At 46.4% G+C, this 16964-nt stretch overlaps 1 protein-coding gene across 1 annotated transcript in view; it reads right to left on the bottom strand.

Annotated features, from left to right (window-relative positions):
• Positions 1-805, bottom strand: part of SLC2A12 (solute carrier family 2 member 12) — a 31396-nt gene extending 30591 nt beyond the window's left edge. The window contains exon 1 of the mRNA XM_075708122.1: positions 673-805. Within this exon, the coding sequence (XP_075564237.1) occupies positions 673-805 (133 nt within the window). The remainder of the gene's footprint in view (positions 1-672) is intronic.
• Positions 806-16964: the final 16159 nt, after the last annotated feature.

Here is a 16964-nt window from a genome sequence, read left to right as displayed (position 1 = left end):
GGGTTATTTCCCCCTTGATCTTATACTCAGTGAAAGAGACTCAAGATGCAAAACCATGCTGTAACTTAGAAAAACTGGCTGGGTAAGACAGCAAAGGCGAGGAGCTATGAAATTCAGCTTCAGCACTCAAATGTCTTTGCATGAGAAATTATACAGTTGATTTTTCAGGGTTGAAACAGGGTCAGCACAGAAACCCTGTTTCTTCATGAAATGCCAGGGAGAAAAGACAGGTCCCCCTACCCTGTAGTTTCCTTCTGCATGAGCAGGTGCAATGCTTGCCTGGCTTCCCTCCACTTCACTGAAAAAGGCTGAATTGCTCCCAAGCATGCAAGGACCGCAACACCGTTGTTATCTTAGATGGCAGTGAGTTCTCCTATTTTTCAGGTGACTGATCTCCATAAAGGAAAGGGATTTATACAACAGACAGCACATGCACGAACAGTAGGACCGAGGCCTTTTGGGAAAAGTATCACATAAACCTTCATTCAAAATTCAAGCTGGCATTTCCCTTCCTTACTCACATTTTCCCCTCTCGCACTTTTAGAAATCGAGACGGCGTGCCCCGAGAGTCCCTTGGCTTTGCGGGGCTGTTTTGCCCCAGCCCCGAGCATTAGCTACGTGGGCACGCTGCTGCTGGCTAACAGCTGGCATTCAGCTCCTGCCGCTGATTACCTGCTGCAGCCGGGAGCTCGCGGAGGTGGCGGCGGCCGCTGCGGTGGCTGCCCCGGCTGCTCTCCTCATCTTCCCCTGCTCTCATCGTCTGGCTCTGCTGGTCGAGGTCCTCCGTGCTCTGCCCAGGTACCATTGCCACCCTCCTTGCACCTTGGGTCAGGAGCACTTCACAGGGCAGCGAGTCTTCCCCGGCCGCTGAGGAAAGCGCAGGTTATTTTCCTCATGGCAACAAGTTGCTGAAGCTGGCTGAAACCAAATGCAAACCACAAAGTGGTTTGTGAACAACTTTGTTGCTATTTCAGAAGGCTTTGCCCTTTGCAGTGACACAGGCTGTTGCTATTCTTGGGAGCCTATTGCAGGCGAGGGGAGGGCCGTCTGTCGGAAGTATTGCTTTTGCCTTTTAACAAATAGTTGGAGACATCAGACGTCCACACGCAGCTCAATGCACATTCCTTACCCATTAGCTTAAAGGGTCTCTCTCTCTCTCTTTTCCCCTCCTCTCTCTTGTGTTCATATGCACAGGTTTTTAACAGAGAAGGCGCACGGAAGGGGAGGATTTGAAGTGTTTGCTGTGTCAGCTAAAGTTAGGGCACCGAGCACACACACGCGGCATCGCTTCGTTCTGTGAATTGCAAGCGAGTTGTGGCGAGAAATAGCAGAGAGGGAAAAAAACCCATGGCAGCCCTTTGCAGTCTGCAACAGTACGAGTCAGGATTTTTCACGGCATAGATGCACATGCTATTTTACCAGCAAATGAAAGGGAAGTCACCCTTTCTCCCATGACAATTATTTGTGGGAAAACTGAGACTGTCTTGGTTATATTGAGTCAAAGGCTTGATTTTGAGAGCTGCTAGGAGTCAATCCATCCCTCCTAGCTTCGGTGGAAGCAGTGGTCAGAGGCTGGACCGCAGTGGCAGGGAAGGCTACAGCGGGTGCAAGCGAGCTGCCTACAGGGGCTGCCTGCCCCGTCCTGGTCCTGGTCCTGGTCCTGGTCCTGGTCCTGGTCCTGGTCCTGGTGAGGGAGCCTCCGAGTGCTCTCAGCAGACCCGCTGGCCTGAGTGAGGCAAGTTGTCCAAGCTATTCCCAGTGGGAATTGCTGTTGTATAATTTGGCAGAGCTGCAGGCTTCTTGTTTGTGCTCTTTTTCTCTTTCATTTCTTGCTGTTTTGTCTTGGTTGTTTTGGTTTTAATACACTAATGCCTGCAGACAGAGTGGGAGGGAAGGCAGAGGTGGAAAGTTGGTAGCTTTTGCAGTATTTCCAAGACAGAGGATTCCTAAAAATCTTTTCCTTAAGTAGAGTAGGCATGATAGACCCTTTATCAGGTGTTTGCTTAACAAGAAAATTTGACAAAAGACACTGTAACTGCCTGTCTGACAGCTGCATCACTGTCAGCTTCAGAAGCTGGAGTGTCAGGGGTGCCACGGGGCCACCATTTCCAGTAGGGAGCTTGGTTTTGGCAGTGCCTTTGGCGTGGAGTTAAATGAGTCAAGCCTAGCTCTGCTCTCTTGTGTAACATTCTTCATGAAAAATGTCCACCTGTCAGGGCGGTACGGGACGCTATCAGGGCTGTTAACAATTTCTTGCCACATCCAGAGAGGTGATATTTCCTCATGGGGTATGTGAAAAAAGTAATGTCAACTTTTGGGGAAAAATGAGAGGCTGTTTAGGCTGGGGAAGGAGAGGAAATTTTGTCAAAGATTGAACTCAGCTGTGACAAGATTTCTCTGTTATAATGTGGTATGTAACTGACCTCCTTTAACAGCCCCACACCTCGTATAACCCACAGCCCTGCTCAAGCGCCTGCTCTCTGGAAACTCAGCTAACTCCATAGCTACACACTTTTTCCCACCTCCCAGATGCCTTTATATGTAATGATCCTGGAGGAGTCAGAGAACTGCTGAGACACCCACGGCAGCTTGCCAGGGAGCAAAGCCATCCTCCCAGACCTGTGGCCCTTGAGGATGCTCTGGAGTTGACCCCTCCTGCCCAAAGCTGCTGCCTGCGGAGGGCTGGCCCTGAGGCAGTGATCCCCACTGCCTCCTGAGGAGCCGAGAGAAAAAGAGAATTCAGTTCAGCATTCAGTTGAAGGTCAGGTCCAGCTTCACAGAGAATTGATGAGAAGTTCTCTGGGCTCCTGGCAAGGTCTGGAAGAAAGGGGGGATGTTTTTAAGGGGAAATGCCCAGTGGGAAATGAGGCAGAGGTGTGCTGAACAGCCAGAACAGATGATGGGCTTCCCCCATTCCATGCTCTCTTTGCACCAGGGTTATTCAGATAGTCTCAATTTTTAAGTTTGTACATGTGGAGTTACAGAAGGTTTCACATAGAAAATCTGTCCCATCCTTAGGTAATCAGCTATGCAAGAATTGACTACTTAATTTTACTATTAGCTTTTGCCATCCGGCTGACAGGAGGCTGCTTTGCTGACATAGGGACTGCTGTGTGAAGTTATTGAGACAAGTCTGCAGCACAGCCTTGGTGGGACTGGAGTTATCCATCGCTCCTTCTTGCATTTGTGAAGACTTTCTGCAGCCTGTCTTTGTCCCCTCATTCCCCATTCATTCCCCTCATTTCCCCTCATTCATTGGAAGTTCCACCCAAAACTGATTCTGCACATCTCTGTGAAGATGGCCTGGGTAGGCATCACCTATCCCGTCACACCTGTAGAGTGTCCTTCTTCAGCTGCAAGCTGAATCGGCCTCGTCAGCTATAGGGTATTACTAATTTTGACAGAAGTGAGAGGTGTAATGCGATTGCAGCCCTTTCTGTTCAAAACCTTCCCTCTAAATGTAGTCCTTCAACTAAATACACTGATTATGAGTAGCTGCTGGCACCTACATACTTCGGGAGAACTGAAAAGCTTGTCAGGAACTGCACCCTTCCCCTGAACAAGAAGCATACTACCCCCAGGAGTAAGTAATAAAAAGTAAAGGCTGCTTTTCACCAAGTTCCTAAATCTTGCGATTTTAAGAGATGAATGTTAACTGAATACACCAATGAATTCCATTCTTCTTTTTTTTAATAGAAGGAAAAGGATATTTTAGACAAACAGTGGGATTTCTTTTAACTGTGTTTAAACCTGGAGTTCAGTGCTACCTACATTCCCCTCAGAAGCCAGAGCCCAGCCTGATTTTTAAACATTTACGCACTTGTTTACTCAGAAATCCAGCAGACTAATCTTCTCCGGAAAATAAAGGCCAAATAACCCATTTTTCCTTCCTAGTTCTGCCTTTATTTCATGGTATCTATGCCAGCTGCAACACAACAATGGCTTAACTTTGCCCCATGTGGTAACCTCCGGAGGTACCTAGTTTTCATGCATGGTAAAGCAGCCAGTACACAGCATAATGGCCAGACAAAAAATAAAGAAAGACGTTGTTACTCTGGAGACTTGTGTTTGGGCTACCCAGAGGGCAGTGTGCCCTTGCCATGCTGAGCTGCTGGTCTGCAGAGGTACCAGGGAGCTTCCTGGGCTTCGACCTGCTCACTAAGTTAGACCCCACGCCAAGAACACTGTATCAGGGTCATAAATATTTCTTCACATAAGACCTTAGGGAAAAATTTCCCCGTAAGTAAAAATGTGAAATATTTTATCCTGAGATCTGCTGCTTGGCATGGCATTGGTACGAGGGATGTTTTGCGGCATCATCGGTAGCCAGCTCATAGTGAAAAGCCACAGCTCAGCAGGTGAGAGAATCTGTTTTCACAATTGTGGCTGAAAAGCTGAGGCATCGATGCTATTGGCGTTAACTGGCATTAACTGGCATCCCAGAAAAGGAAGGAACTGGAAAAAGGCCGGTTCCAGCCAATGAAAGCAAACAGAGGGAGGGAAAGCAAACAGCCAGTGCTGGTTCTGCAGCCAAGGCAATTGTAAAGGGATCTCATGAAATGCAGCAACTGTGAAACACTTGCTGGTGGCCATGGGGTCCTGGTCCCAGAGCCCTGTATCTGTTTCCCAGCAGAAATAAAGAGGCAAGCAAAAAGCAAAACTCCAGTACAACAGACATAAACAGAATAAGGAGGGGGAAAAGGGAATGTGCTTCGCTACTTTTGAATTCTCTATTGTTTTCCTGTTACTGCCTTGCCTGTGTATGCTGTTAAAACAACCGCTTGGCTCGTGCTGTGTGCCCAAGAGCGAGAGATGTCAGTCAGAGCAGGGGCAGGGGAGCTGCTGGAGGGTTTGCAGGGTGGGAAAGGATTGCACCCTCTCTGCCCCTCTCACTGCCGCCTGGGAAGGGAGTCCTGCTGAAATGGGGGGGTGGGGAGAGATGTTCCAGAAAGCAATAAAATCCCGAACACTGGGATAGGCAAACAACTTAATGACGCTCCAAAGAGTACAAGCCCCAGCTCCATAACTGTGCCATTTGAGGCGGGGCAGAAGGTCACGCGCTTCAGGAGAAAGAAGAGTGGAAAAGATAAAAAAGCCAAAAGCAGAAGATGGTCAGGAGGCAAGCCAAGGGTATGAGTGTAACACGGTCATGAGATTCCCCTGTCGGTTTTGTCCACAAGACAAAATCATCTTTTCTGATATTGGCAAGAAATCATCTTTTCTGATATTTTCTCAACTCCTTGCTTTCAAAACTGACCAAACAGTTTATAATTAGGGGCACGATTAGGCTAAAAAAAGATATTCACAATGAATTGCTGAATGATCTGCCTGGAAAAATCTGTGAGGCTGAGGCGGGCATTTCTTATAAAATCGGTGGTCATGATTTGTATTTTTCTGCATTTCCAGCAATCTAATAACTCAAATTCAGGACTGTGGAGAAACAGGAAAGTTGGTGTTAAGCCAATAGGAATGAATCAAGAGCTGAAGGGCTTTCTGAATCACTTTTCTTTGGCCATTTTTATTAGTGTCGGAATAAAGAAGGTCATCTTATTTCCCTGTAGATTTTATGACTCTCAGAAAGACGATAGTGGAACTCTCCCAATCATCTATTCTAAAATATGGAAATAAAGCTTTTCAGCAAAACTTTGGAGATGATTTTCTTGATATATCGCTGAAGTTATGTTGCCTACATCTGTGATCACTGAGCTTTGCTCTCAGAACTAATAGTTTACTGTTTGCAAAAGAGGTTCATAAGATAGCCAGCACAGGACAGTGTGAGGGAGGCTGGAAGGATGAGAGAAAGAAAAATACATGGAAAGAAAAGAAAGAAACAAAGCAAAAACCCCAAGAAAAACATACCATTTATTCCAGGAAAAAAGTACCAATCTAAAAAAGCACAAGTAGCCTTTCCCATTAGTGGTGACGCATTGACACCCACACACAAGGGGAAAAATGTGCCAAAATTCCAGTCACAGAGAAATGAAAACTAGATGAAAAAGACAGAAAGCGCTATCTCAAGAAAGTGAAATGATCCATCCTTGAGAAACTGTGAATATAGAGAAGATAATTGTTATTACTGTTGTGCAGCAAATGAATTGCAATTCAGGAGTCAGCTTTGCAAAGCAGCTTTTTATAAATGTAAGATAAATTTCATAAATGAAATATTTAGGCTATGGCATTTGCCTCATTTTGCAAATGAATAAGCTCTAAATACATCAATAAATTGGTAATATTAATTAAATAAATAATATAGTCTGATGTCACATAGCAAGTACATGAAAGAACTGAGAACACAAAATTCTTCATTCTGAGTCCTGTGATTTACTTAGTAAGTCATTCCCTTTGCACTTTATTCTTACTCTTTGAGAAGCACTGATTTATACTAACGTATTTTTATCTGACTTTAAAAAAGTCTTTTAGAAAATTTCTTGACCTCTTTTGATAAAACAAATAATAGATACAGTCCAGTGCTCATTGCACTTCACAACTCCTTCCAGGGCCTGAAAAACACCTATTGACTCACTGCACAACTACTTCTTACTGCTGCTCTTCCATTAGCATCTTCTTTAAAAGTACTCTTTAAAAGTCCAATGTGGCCAGCGTCAGCAACTTTAAGAATTTTGTTTTGGCAAAAGCTTAAAATCAAACTGCAGTTAAGAATGGGAGTTTGGAAAGTACAATACAAAAAGAATTGAGCTCAGAAAATACAATAAAAAAATTAATTTCATTTCAGATTTTTACTTTCATGGCAGTGTAGCCTTTCCATCAAATGAAAGGAAAGGTCTTCTAGCTTCTGGGTAACCTGAAGGGTCACTTGTAATAGCCACTGAATAACACATCTGTGTTTTGCTATCACACACTGTTCTTCCCTGTTTGCTTCAGATATTTCACATGTACTTTTTTTACCAAACTATAGAAACAGCAGCCCCATCATTTGAAAGCTGTCCATCTGCAATAAAATCATGAGGCAGTGATAAATGAAACCCAGAAAGTTTAGTAAAAATACCTGTACAAATTTTATCCAGTTCATTATCTTGGGGGAAATGGCAAACCAGTTTCTCTACTCGGACTGAAATTTTTATGGGCTTGATTTCTTTCTTACCTGTTTTTGATATAATTTTCTGGAATCGGTGGAGAAAATTCAGTATGAACCAACAAGAACTGTATCAGAGCTACATTTCAAACGTCTTTATTAGTATCCAGTACACTGCTTTCTGTGATCGGAGTAATTTCAACCAGCTACTTCACTGGCAAAGGCTGAACTTGAGCCTGAACTCGGAGGAAGCATCTCAGAAAGACGGTGTGGGAGGAACAGCGAGCGCATGGCCCTGATTTCTCGCTTTGCTTCCACCATAAGTGCGCTGTCACCTACGTGGTGCGGTGCCTGCCGGCACGCAGCCCCAGGGCAAGGGCTGGGCCTGGGGCAGCCAATTAGTAAGGTCACCCACTGCCTGAAATCAGGCGGTTTTTAGGAATTTCCAAACAAAGTGCCAAAAATGGAAGCCGTTTAGATCACTACACAGTGGAAAAAGGGTTTTGATCTCTCCTCATGTGATGAATTGTTAAAAATGTGTAAGCTGAAATTCCTTTTGCCTGTTCCAATTAAGGAAAGGGATGTACATTGCTAAGAAAAACGTGAGCTGCTGAAATGTTTTGTCTTTTGTTGCTGGGAAACATTTTCTCCAGCATGGAATATGGCAGTCACACAGGAAATGCAGTCATTTTCATGGTTTTAATTATTTCCACTGAGAAAGTGTTTTGTTTTCTCCTGAAAATCTTGTTGTTGCAAAAATAAACAACTAAATGTCATTAATGCTGTGCTTCGACTTCTTGCTGATTTTTGACCACAGCTGGCAACCTGAAAGGAGTTTTACATGCATTCATTAATACCAAATGTCTGGATAAAGCTTTCCAAAGCCCATCAAAATTTTCAAATTGTTGCAGGTAAGTAGGAAATGAAACCAGCCCCCAACACACAGGCCATTTCATATTCACCCAGTGGGCACGAAGAAATAAGCAGCGTACAGTCCTGCGATGTGATGAAAGCTTTGAGTCATCCATTCCCAGAACACTCTGCACGTTGGTTTGTTAACAGGTAGCAAAGATGGTCTTCAATGAACCCACCCAGGAGTACTGAGGGAGCTGGCAGAGGAGCTCGCCAAGCCACTTTCCATCATCTATCAGCAGTCCTGGTTAACAGGGGAGGTCCCTGATGACTGGAGGCTTGCCAATGTGATGCCCATCTACAAGAAGGGTCAGAAGGAGGACCCGGGGAACTACAGGCCTGTCAGCCTGACCTCGGTGCCGGGGAAGATTATGGAGAGGTTCATCTTGAGGGAACTCAACAGGCAAGTGCAGGTCAACCAGGGGATCAGGCCCAGCCAGCATGGGTTCATGAAAGGCATGACGACAAGCACCCCGAAACAAAATACATAGCACAAAGCAGTGGGCAACTTTATGAATACCTAGTGCCACTTACTGGGTGTCCATTGAGGGGCTACCTTTGGGAGACCAACGGCCCTCACGTTCTCCACCCTCTGGTGATAGGGATGAACAACAGCAGACTCGGGGTGGGATTCAGAAGAGGCGTGGAGGGAAATACCATTATGGGCTCTTCCCCTCCGCTCGGACTCCATGGTTAAATGTGCTACAGCAACATCACGTACCTCCTTTATGTTAATAAAGGTATCATAATCTTCACCATAACATAAATCCATGGGAACTGTGGGCTCACAGAAGCAGGTTTCGTATTGTTGATTTGGGTTTCTGAGCATAGACAAGCAAAACTGAGCAGGGCTCAGTTTTGGGGCCAGCCTTGTTTAATATCTTTATCGATGATCTGGATGAGGGGATTGAGTGCACCCTCAGTAAGTTTGCAGATGACACCAAACTGGGTGGGAGTGTCAATCTGCTGGAGGGTAGGATGGCCCTGCAGAGGGATCTGGACAGGCTGGACCGATGGGCCAAGGCCAACTGTATGAGGTTTAACAAGGCCAAGTGCCGGGTCCTGCACTTCGGTCACAACAACCCCATGCAATGCTACAGGCTTGGGGAAGAGTGGCTGGAAAGCTGCCTGGCCAAAAAGGACCTGGGGGTGTTGGTAGACAGCCGGCTGAACATGAGCCAGCAGTGTGCCCAGGTGGCCAAGAAGGCCAACAGCATCCTGGCTTGTATCAGGAATAGTGTGGCCAGCAGGAGCAGGGAGGTGATTGTTCCCCTGTACTCGGCACTGGTGAGGCCGCACCTGGAATACTGTGTCCAGTTTTTGGCCCCTCAATACAAGAAAGACATTGAGGTGCTGGAGCATGTTCAGAGAAGGGCAATAAAGCTGGTGAAGGGTCTAGAGTACAGGCCTTATGAGGAGTGGCTGAGGGAACTAGGATTTTTTAGTCTGGAGAAGAGGAGGCTGAGGGGAGACCTTATCGCTCTCTACAGCTACCTGAAAGGAGGCTGTAGTGAGGTGGGTGTTGGTCTCTTCTCCCATGTAGTTAGCGATAGGACGAGAGGAAATGGGCTCAAGCTGCGCCAGGGGAGGTTTAGGTTGGAAATTAGGAAAAATTTCTTTATGGAAAGGGTGGTCAAGAATTGGAACAGGCTGCCCAGAGAGGTGGTGGAGTCACCATCCCTGGAAGCGTTCAAAAAACGGGTAGATGTGGCACTTTGGGACATGGTTTAGTCTAGTCTACCCTTGATTGGTTTAGAGTGGACTGGGTAGTGTAGGTTAATGGTTGGACTGGATGATCTTAAAGGTCTTTTCCAACCTAAACGATTCTATGATTCTGTGATAATACATCTGGATTTGTCCAGGGGAAATTTGGTTTGAGACCATCATTGCCCTTCACAGCAGGAGACACTGAAAGCTCAGCAGGTGGAGTGATGGGTCTGATATCACCCAAGACAACATACAAGAGGCCATTTGGAAGAAACAGAGGGTTTCTGCTCCAGAATCCTTCCCTGCCTAGGACTCACCAAAATCCTGTTTTTTGAAATACAGGTGTAAGGAAAATAATACGCTGGCAGTGCTTCAACAGGGAGGTGCCAGCAAGGTTTCGTTTCCCCACTGTGCCAGCCCCGTGGGCCATGTATGTACTTTGCTGGCAGAGACTGTGAAGGAAACTGTTTGTTCACTTCCCACTTTAAAAAAGAGATGTTTTCTCCCAGTCGCTGTGAGGAGGGAGCGAAGGCCATTTGGCCACCAACTCTCCGGTCCCTGGCACTGTCTGATGTAGCCCCCGAAGGCAGGTTGTGCCTGTGCAGGCAGTAGCTGCTTTGTTACTTGGCACGGGTCGGTTGACTGTGCACCCATGGGACCCCCAGGGACCTCCTTTGGGAGGAAACCCTCAGCAGGGCTGTGGCCTCAGAGCAGATCCCCAACATACACCTTCCGAAAGCACTTGGTGCTGGCTGCAGGCTGCTGCAGTTCAGCTTTTGCTCTTCAGTCATCTGCATTTTTATTTGCTTTTTTAAAAGCCCAAGGTACTTATCACCTCTGGCAAAGCTGATTTAGTGATCTCCAGGGTAGAAGCAAACCCTCTCCTGTAGCTTTCTGTGTAGTTTACCTGTGTGATTTTTACAAAGGACTTTCCTGAGCCACTGAGGACTGCACCCTGGGGGCTGACACCGCCTCCCTCCCTGCTGCTGGCACAGGCAGACACAGCCTTGCCAGAAGGCAGCTGCCACCCGTCGCCAAGATCCCTGCCATCCCAGCGTAGCTGCTTGGCTGAATTCATTCTGTGAAGGAAGAGACGTGAGCATCAGGACTTGGACCTTTCCGAAGATTACAGAAGTCCTGGTGCACTCATTTGGCTTTTCCATGGCTTGGGCTGCCAGCCTATGAGCAACTCCATTCAGCAGACACCCTTCTCCCTCACTTCTCATTCAGATTCAGACTCCGTGCTGCTCAGTTTGGCTTAAACATCTCCATTTCAGACTAATCACTGAAGCATTAGTCGTTTAAATTCACACTGATGAAATAAGCATTGGCAAAGGCCAAGGGGCTGTCAGTGATACAAAATGTGCTGTGCAGGGGACGCACAGTGCCCTGAAGAGCTGCCGTGCTGCCTCTGAGCCGGAATGCCCCCAAGGAAGGGATGTCTGAGACTGGGTTCACAGCAAATAGGGTGCACACAACACTTTAGCCTTCTAATACAGCTTCTAACTTCATCAAGTCTTGTCAAAGAAATGTGGGTGAAGCACAGTTTTGTAGTTAGCTGTCATGAAGTTTAGCTCTCAGTAAGGGCTTTCCTACCGTGGACATAGCGCACAAGAAAGCTTTTTGCGCATGTGGAGTCAATAAGCAGGAGTTACTGACTTGGCTGGAGGTTATTTTTATACCACAAAAAGTAATCAGAAACTCCAGAGCAGCACTAGGGCGGCTGCTTAGTTGCAGCTACTTTTATGAGAGCAAGGGAAATTGTTAGTCTTTTACTGGCTTCTCTGGGAAAGTGAAAGACCCATTTTCCTTCTCCATCCTCATCACAGACAGATCACACCAATCTCGCTGACTTTCTAGGAAGCTGGTGAGGAGTTTTGGCACTGCCTTCAACTTCTCTCCTGCTAGAAAGGGAACTTCAAACATTTCCGTCATGCACCGCCATGTCTTCTCCTCTCCCTCAGCCCACCCAAGGGGGCAGAGCTGTTACAGCAGCAAGGAGGGAAACTCAGACCTTCTGTTCCCTTCTGAAGAAAGTCCCAGTTCGCTGCAAGACATCTGACTTTTACACAGCTCTCCCTGTGGTTTAGAGTTTTTGTGACTTACAACATATTTAGACATGTATATCCATATTTATCGTTGTAGGGTTTGGCTCTCTTGCAAATTCTAAAAGCAAATACACTTGGGCCAGCTCTCAAACTCTTGGACATGTGCCACTGAAATCAGAGGCAACATGTTAAAGTGCCTAATTCCTGGAGTCTTATGATCACCACATCTACACAACCCATCCTCTCAGTTGTAAAAACGTGAAAGCCTGAGTTAGTTTAGCTTCATTCATAGAAACTCAAGAATGAGAATATGAATGTAAACAACTCAGCAATGCTTTTTGTTTTTAAAAGCCATGTTTTCTAAGCCAGTCTTTTGATTTTGATTTTCCAAAAGGTATATGAAGTGTTTAACATTTCATCTTTAGCTTGAACATACATGACGTTAAAATTGAGGAGGAGAAGTGGTTTTATGGGTGGAAGAGATTTAATCCTTCAGGATTATGACCGAAAGATAGTTGGAACCGTCCAGCCCTTGCGCTATTGACATGGATGGGGCAGCAGCAGGCACATACCCCAAGGACAGTGCTCGGTTGTGCAGCGCCTTTGCAACACTCCTCTGACAATCCAGTTTTCAATTTGCCAGTGAGAAGGGAGGGCCTGAGCACAGCCTGAAACCAGTTCATTCATCTGAAATCCTCCCTGCCGAGCCACACCTGTGCCGGTGGCAAGCAGAGCAGTGAGGGTTGGGGGACACAACTGTAGCAGTGTCCCCCTGAGCTGATCTCCTGCCTGTTTCAGTTTGGAGGCGTTGGGAGCTTGGGGCAAGAGCAGAGCCACCTTCCTCATCAAAGTCTCAGCCTCGTCTTTGTCAGCTCCGGCTTCCTCCCAGATAACGAGTAACGAGTAACATGGAGCAGGTGGGAATTGGAGGGAGCTTCTTGGAGAGAAAGTAGCGGAGCTACACTGCACTCCATTGCTCTGCACGGTAACTGCAGCTGGCCCAGTGCAATGCATGGACTTGCACCCAACACATGGGCTCCGCAGCCTGCTGGAGCTGCCTGGGCTGCAATCGCAGCAGCACTGAGGCAATTTACTCTCAGATTTGGTGTGGCTGCTTTCAGAGACTTCCCACACCACTCCACCCCTCCAGCTTTGTTTCTAAGTGACTGGGGGGTCAAATTGAGGTTTGATCGCTGTAGGTTGCCATGAGTTCAGAGAGGAGAGACCTCTGAGCAGCCCGCAGGGCCAAGGACCACCCTGGCTCCCTGCGGACATGGTTCCTGCCTAGGCAGCACCGCTCTGTGAAAGAGGAAGGTGGGGAACAACTCACAGCTGTCTCAGCAACAGCTTGTGTTGTGCCCCCTGCTTTGGCCCCCTTAACTGAGCAGGGAAAGGAAGCAAACAGCTTTTCCTGTTTAGGCTGAGTGTCCTGATGATAAGACAGGTTTGTCTCGGTGAATCTTGTATATATGGTCTTCATGCTGAGTATCAGGTAGGTTTATTTCATGCACAAGGGCACCTAGAAACACTGTTACAAAAGGCAGTTATGCGAAAGCTGGGAAATCCCAGAAATTGAGAATATTCGTGCTTCTGTAACTCAGCTCTTTTGTGCATATGCACAGTACATTATTTAATATCTTTATTGCATACAGTTTCTTTCGCACGCCCTCACCTTCTTCCATACACAGAGCAGATAATGTTTAGTTAACAATCATTTGGAAGTCTGTGTTACATCAGAGCTCAGACTGCAAAACCACAGCCTTTGCTGCTACCCTTATAACCTACAGTGCTAGTCAGTATTTTGATTTTGTTTGGTTTGTTCCAGCCTATGGTCCTAACCTTGGAAATGGAGATAATCCGTCACGGAGATATGGTTAACAGTTTCCCTATAAAATGCTGGATGGTACTGTAATATATAAAAATTTCATAAGCCTGAATGAATCCACCTTCACAACATGCCAATAAGATGAGTGGATAGCATTATCTCTGCGTTGGGGTTGAGGAACTGGGATGTATCATTTCAAGTCCAAAAACATCCCTTAAATTCAGATGCCTTGTCTGAAAAACAGGATCTGTCCTTGTCATTTAGTATTAAACAAGTCTTAATACATATAAAGGCAGTTACCATTGACTTTGTTCACACTTGGGAGTCTTGAACACAGCTGAAAATAAAGCTTCAGGATCTCAGATCATGCAAAGAGAAAAAATAAGTCTGACAGCATTCTCTGTAGGCCATCTAGTCCATCTTCCTGCCCTAAGAAAAGGTCAGCTCTATCAGTCTTCCCTGGGTACCCTATTGCTAAATTGTTCCTGTCTAACCTGTTCTTAAAAATCCCTAAAACCAGAGATTTCACTGTCTTCCAAGGCAGCTCTTTTCCAGTGCCTAATTATGCTTGTTGTTAGAATGGTGTTTAGACTAAACCTCCTGTACTACAACTAGTCCATCTTTCCTTGCTTTGTCCACAGGGAACATGAAGAACTATATATTCCTCTGCTTTTTGAAGATGTTGGATATCTGCTGCTGGCCCCCGGAGTCCTCGCTGGCTCACACCTCTCTTTGGGGAACCCTGCTGAGAATGGGACATGAAACACCAGTAGAGGCCTCAGGGGTGCTGAGTAAGGCAGAAAAATTTCTTTGTGCCTCTTATGTGTTACTTCTTCTGCTTATATGTCCCAGATGTGATCCTCACATTTCTTCACAACAGTGTCAATGTTATTGATCATGAATAACTTGGGGTATGCTACAACCCCAGTTCCTTCTCTGCAGAGTTATTATCCATCCAGCAAGGTCCCATTTTGTAATTTTGTAATCAATTACTCTTACTTAAATGTAGACCTTTGTGGTCTTCCTAACTGAATTATTTCCCACATTTTTTCAACTCACTACACTGATTTGTTAGTCTTCTGCTCTCCTGTGTGCCAGCAGCTCCCCTCCCAGCTGGGTGTTGTTTTGTGGTCTCCCACACAAATTTAACACATACATCTGCTGATGGCATGAGTGATAGAGCAGAAAGCACAAAGGAGAAGCAGACCCAGGACGGACCACTGTGGAAGCAACAGCAGATTTTCTTCCAACTTGACAATTATTTGTTAATAATTCTTAATAAAAGTATATTTCATACTGTAATTCTTTTCCATGCATTTCAGAAACAAGGCATCTACAAATGAACAAACTACTGTGGAAAGTCTGGTGTAAGTGACTTTCCCAGCATCAGGTACCAACCCTGTGTCACAGGGTTGGAGCTCGACTTCCATCTACCTCCAAGATGGGGCACATTTTTGGCCCCTGTTCAGTTCAGAGCTGCCTGAGGTGGCTGTATTGGGGCGGCTCTGCTGGAGAAGGGCAAGGTGCAGCCTCTTAGGCACCAGGAGCTGGGAAGGAAGGGCACACTCACTGAGGATAGCACCTAGAGACTTCAGCTTTTAAGCTTTAGCATGCCTGTACATGCCCTAACTCCTGATTCAGCCAAACCTAGACAGGTTTTTGCAGCAAGAAGAAAGTATATGTTCTTGGCACAAAGGTTACCCTTGCTAAATTTCAAGCGATTGGTATGAGGCAGAATGGGGGCATAATTACGACAGTAATGTTTCTGAAAGTAAATACATTTCTGAGCACTGGCAAAAGCACATTTTTCTCCTAGCATTGTTTGTGGAAAGAACACTGTTAGCACTGAGCTTTGCTGCAAGCAGATTTTAAATGCAGTGGACCTGCTGATCACAATGGCTGTTCCTGGAGTGAGGTTTTCAAAGCCAGGGCAAAGGCAAGTCAGGGACTGGACAAGCTGGGTGTTGTACCTGGCTGCCGTTCTGTCCAGGAAACATGAAAAGGACATGGGCAGGCAACTAGAGAACCCAGGACAGGATGCTCAGCTAGAAGAAAAGGTGGCAGGAATTAGTCAGTGCTCAAAATGCCTCAAAAAAGAAAGGCACAGTTGTACAGTTACAGCCAAGAGGCATTTTTTTATAGCCATGGACAACTACTGAGATTGCTTCATACATTTATGAATAGAGGGAAAAAGGCAATCCCTAACTCTTCGGTTAAGTGTATTAACCAGGTTGGTATGTATTTAGTCAAAAGGAGCACTGCCTGTTGCCAGCTGCAGCGTGGGTACTCACAGCAGCTATTGATATTCACTGCAGGACAGCTCTTACTTTTTACAGCTTTTACTTTATTTTCCCTTAATTTCAACCAAAGCTGTTGAAGTTTAGTAACACGACAAGCACCCCGAAACAAAATACATAGCACAAAGCAGTGGGCAACTTTATGAATACCTAGTGCCACTTACTGGGTGTCCATTGAGGGGCTACCTTTGGGAGACCAACGGCCCTCACGTTCTCCACCCTCTGGTGATAGGGATGAACAACAGCAGACTCGGGGTGGGATTCAGAAGAGGCGTGGAGGGAAATACCATTATGGGCTCTTCCCCTCCGCTCGGACTCCATGATTAAATGTGCTACAGCAACATCACGTACCTCCTTTATGTTAATAAAGGTATCATAATCTTCACCATAACATAAATCCATGGGAACTGTGGGCTCACAGAAGCAGGTTTCGTATTGTTGATTTGGGTTTCTGAGCATAGACAAGCAAAACTGAGCAGGGCTCAGTTTTGGGGCCAGCCTTGTTTAATATCTTTATCGATGATCTGGATGAGGGGATTGAGTGCACCCTCAGTAAGTTTGCAGATGACACCAAACTGGGTGGGAGTGTCGATCTGCTGGAGGGTAGGATGGCCCTGCAGAGGGATCTGGACAGGCTGGACCGATGGGCCAAGGCCAACTGTATGAGGTTTAACAAGGCCAAGTGCCGGGTCCTGCACTTCGGTCACAACAACCCCATGCAATGCTACAGGCTTGGGGAAGAGTGGCTGGAAAGCTGCCTGGCCAAAAAGGACCTGGGGGTGTTGGTAGACAGCCGGCTGAACATGAGCCAGCAGTGTGCCCAGGTGGCCAAGCCGGCCAACAGCATCCTGGGTTGTATCAGGAATAGTGTGGCCAGCAGGAGCAGGGAGGTGATTGTTCCCCTGTACTCGGCACTGGTGAGGCTGCACCTGGAATACTGTGTCCAGTTTTGGGCCCCTCAATACAAGAAAGACATTGAGGTGCTGGAGCGTGTTCAGAGAAGGGCAACAAAGCTGGTGAAGGGTCTGGAGTACAGGCCTTATGAGGAGCGGCTGAGGGAACTGGGGTTGTTTAGCCTAGAGAAGAGGAGGCTGAGGGGAGACCTTATCGCTCTCTACAACTACCTGAAAGGAGGTTGTAGT

This window comes from Pelecanus crispus, chromosome 3 (genome assembly GCF_030463565.1).
Source record: "Pelecanus crispus isolate bPelCri1 chromosome 3, bPelCri1.pri, whole genome shotgun sequence".
Classification (NCBI taxonomy): Eukaryota; Metazoa; Chordata; class Aves; order Pelecaniformes; family Pelecanidae; genus Pelecanus; species Pelecanus crispus.
Note: the sequence above shows the minus strand (reverse complement) of the source record. Positions and strands in the feature narration are given on the sequence as shown.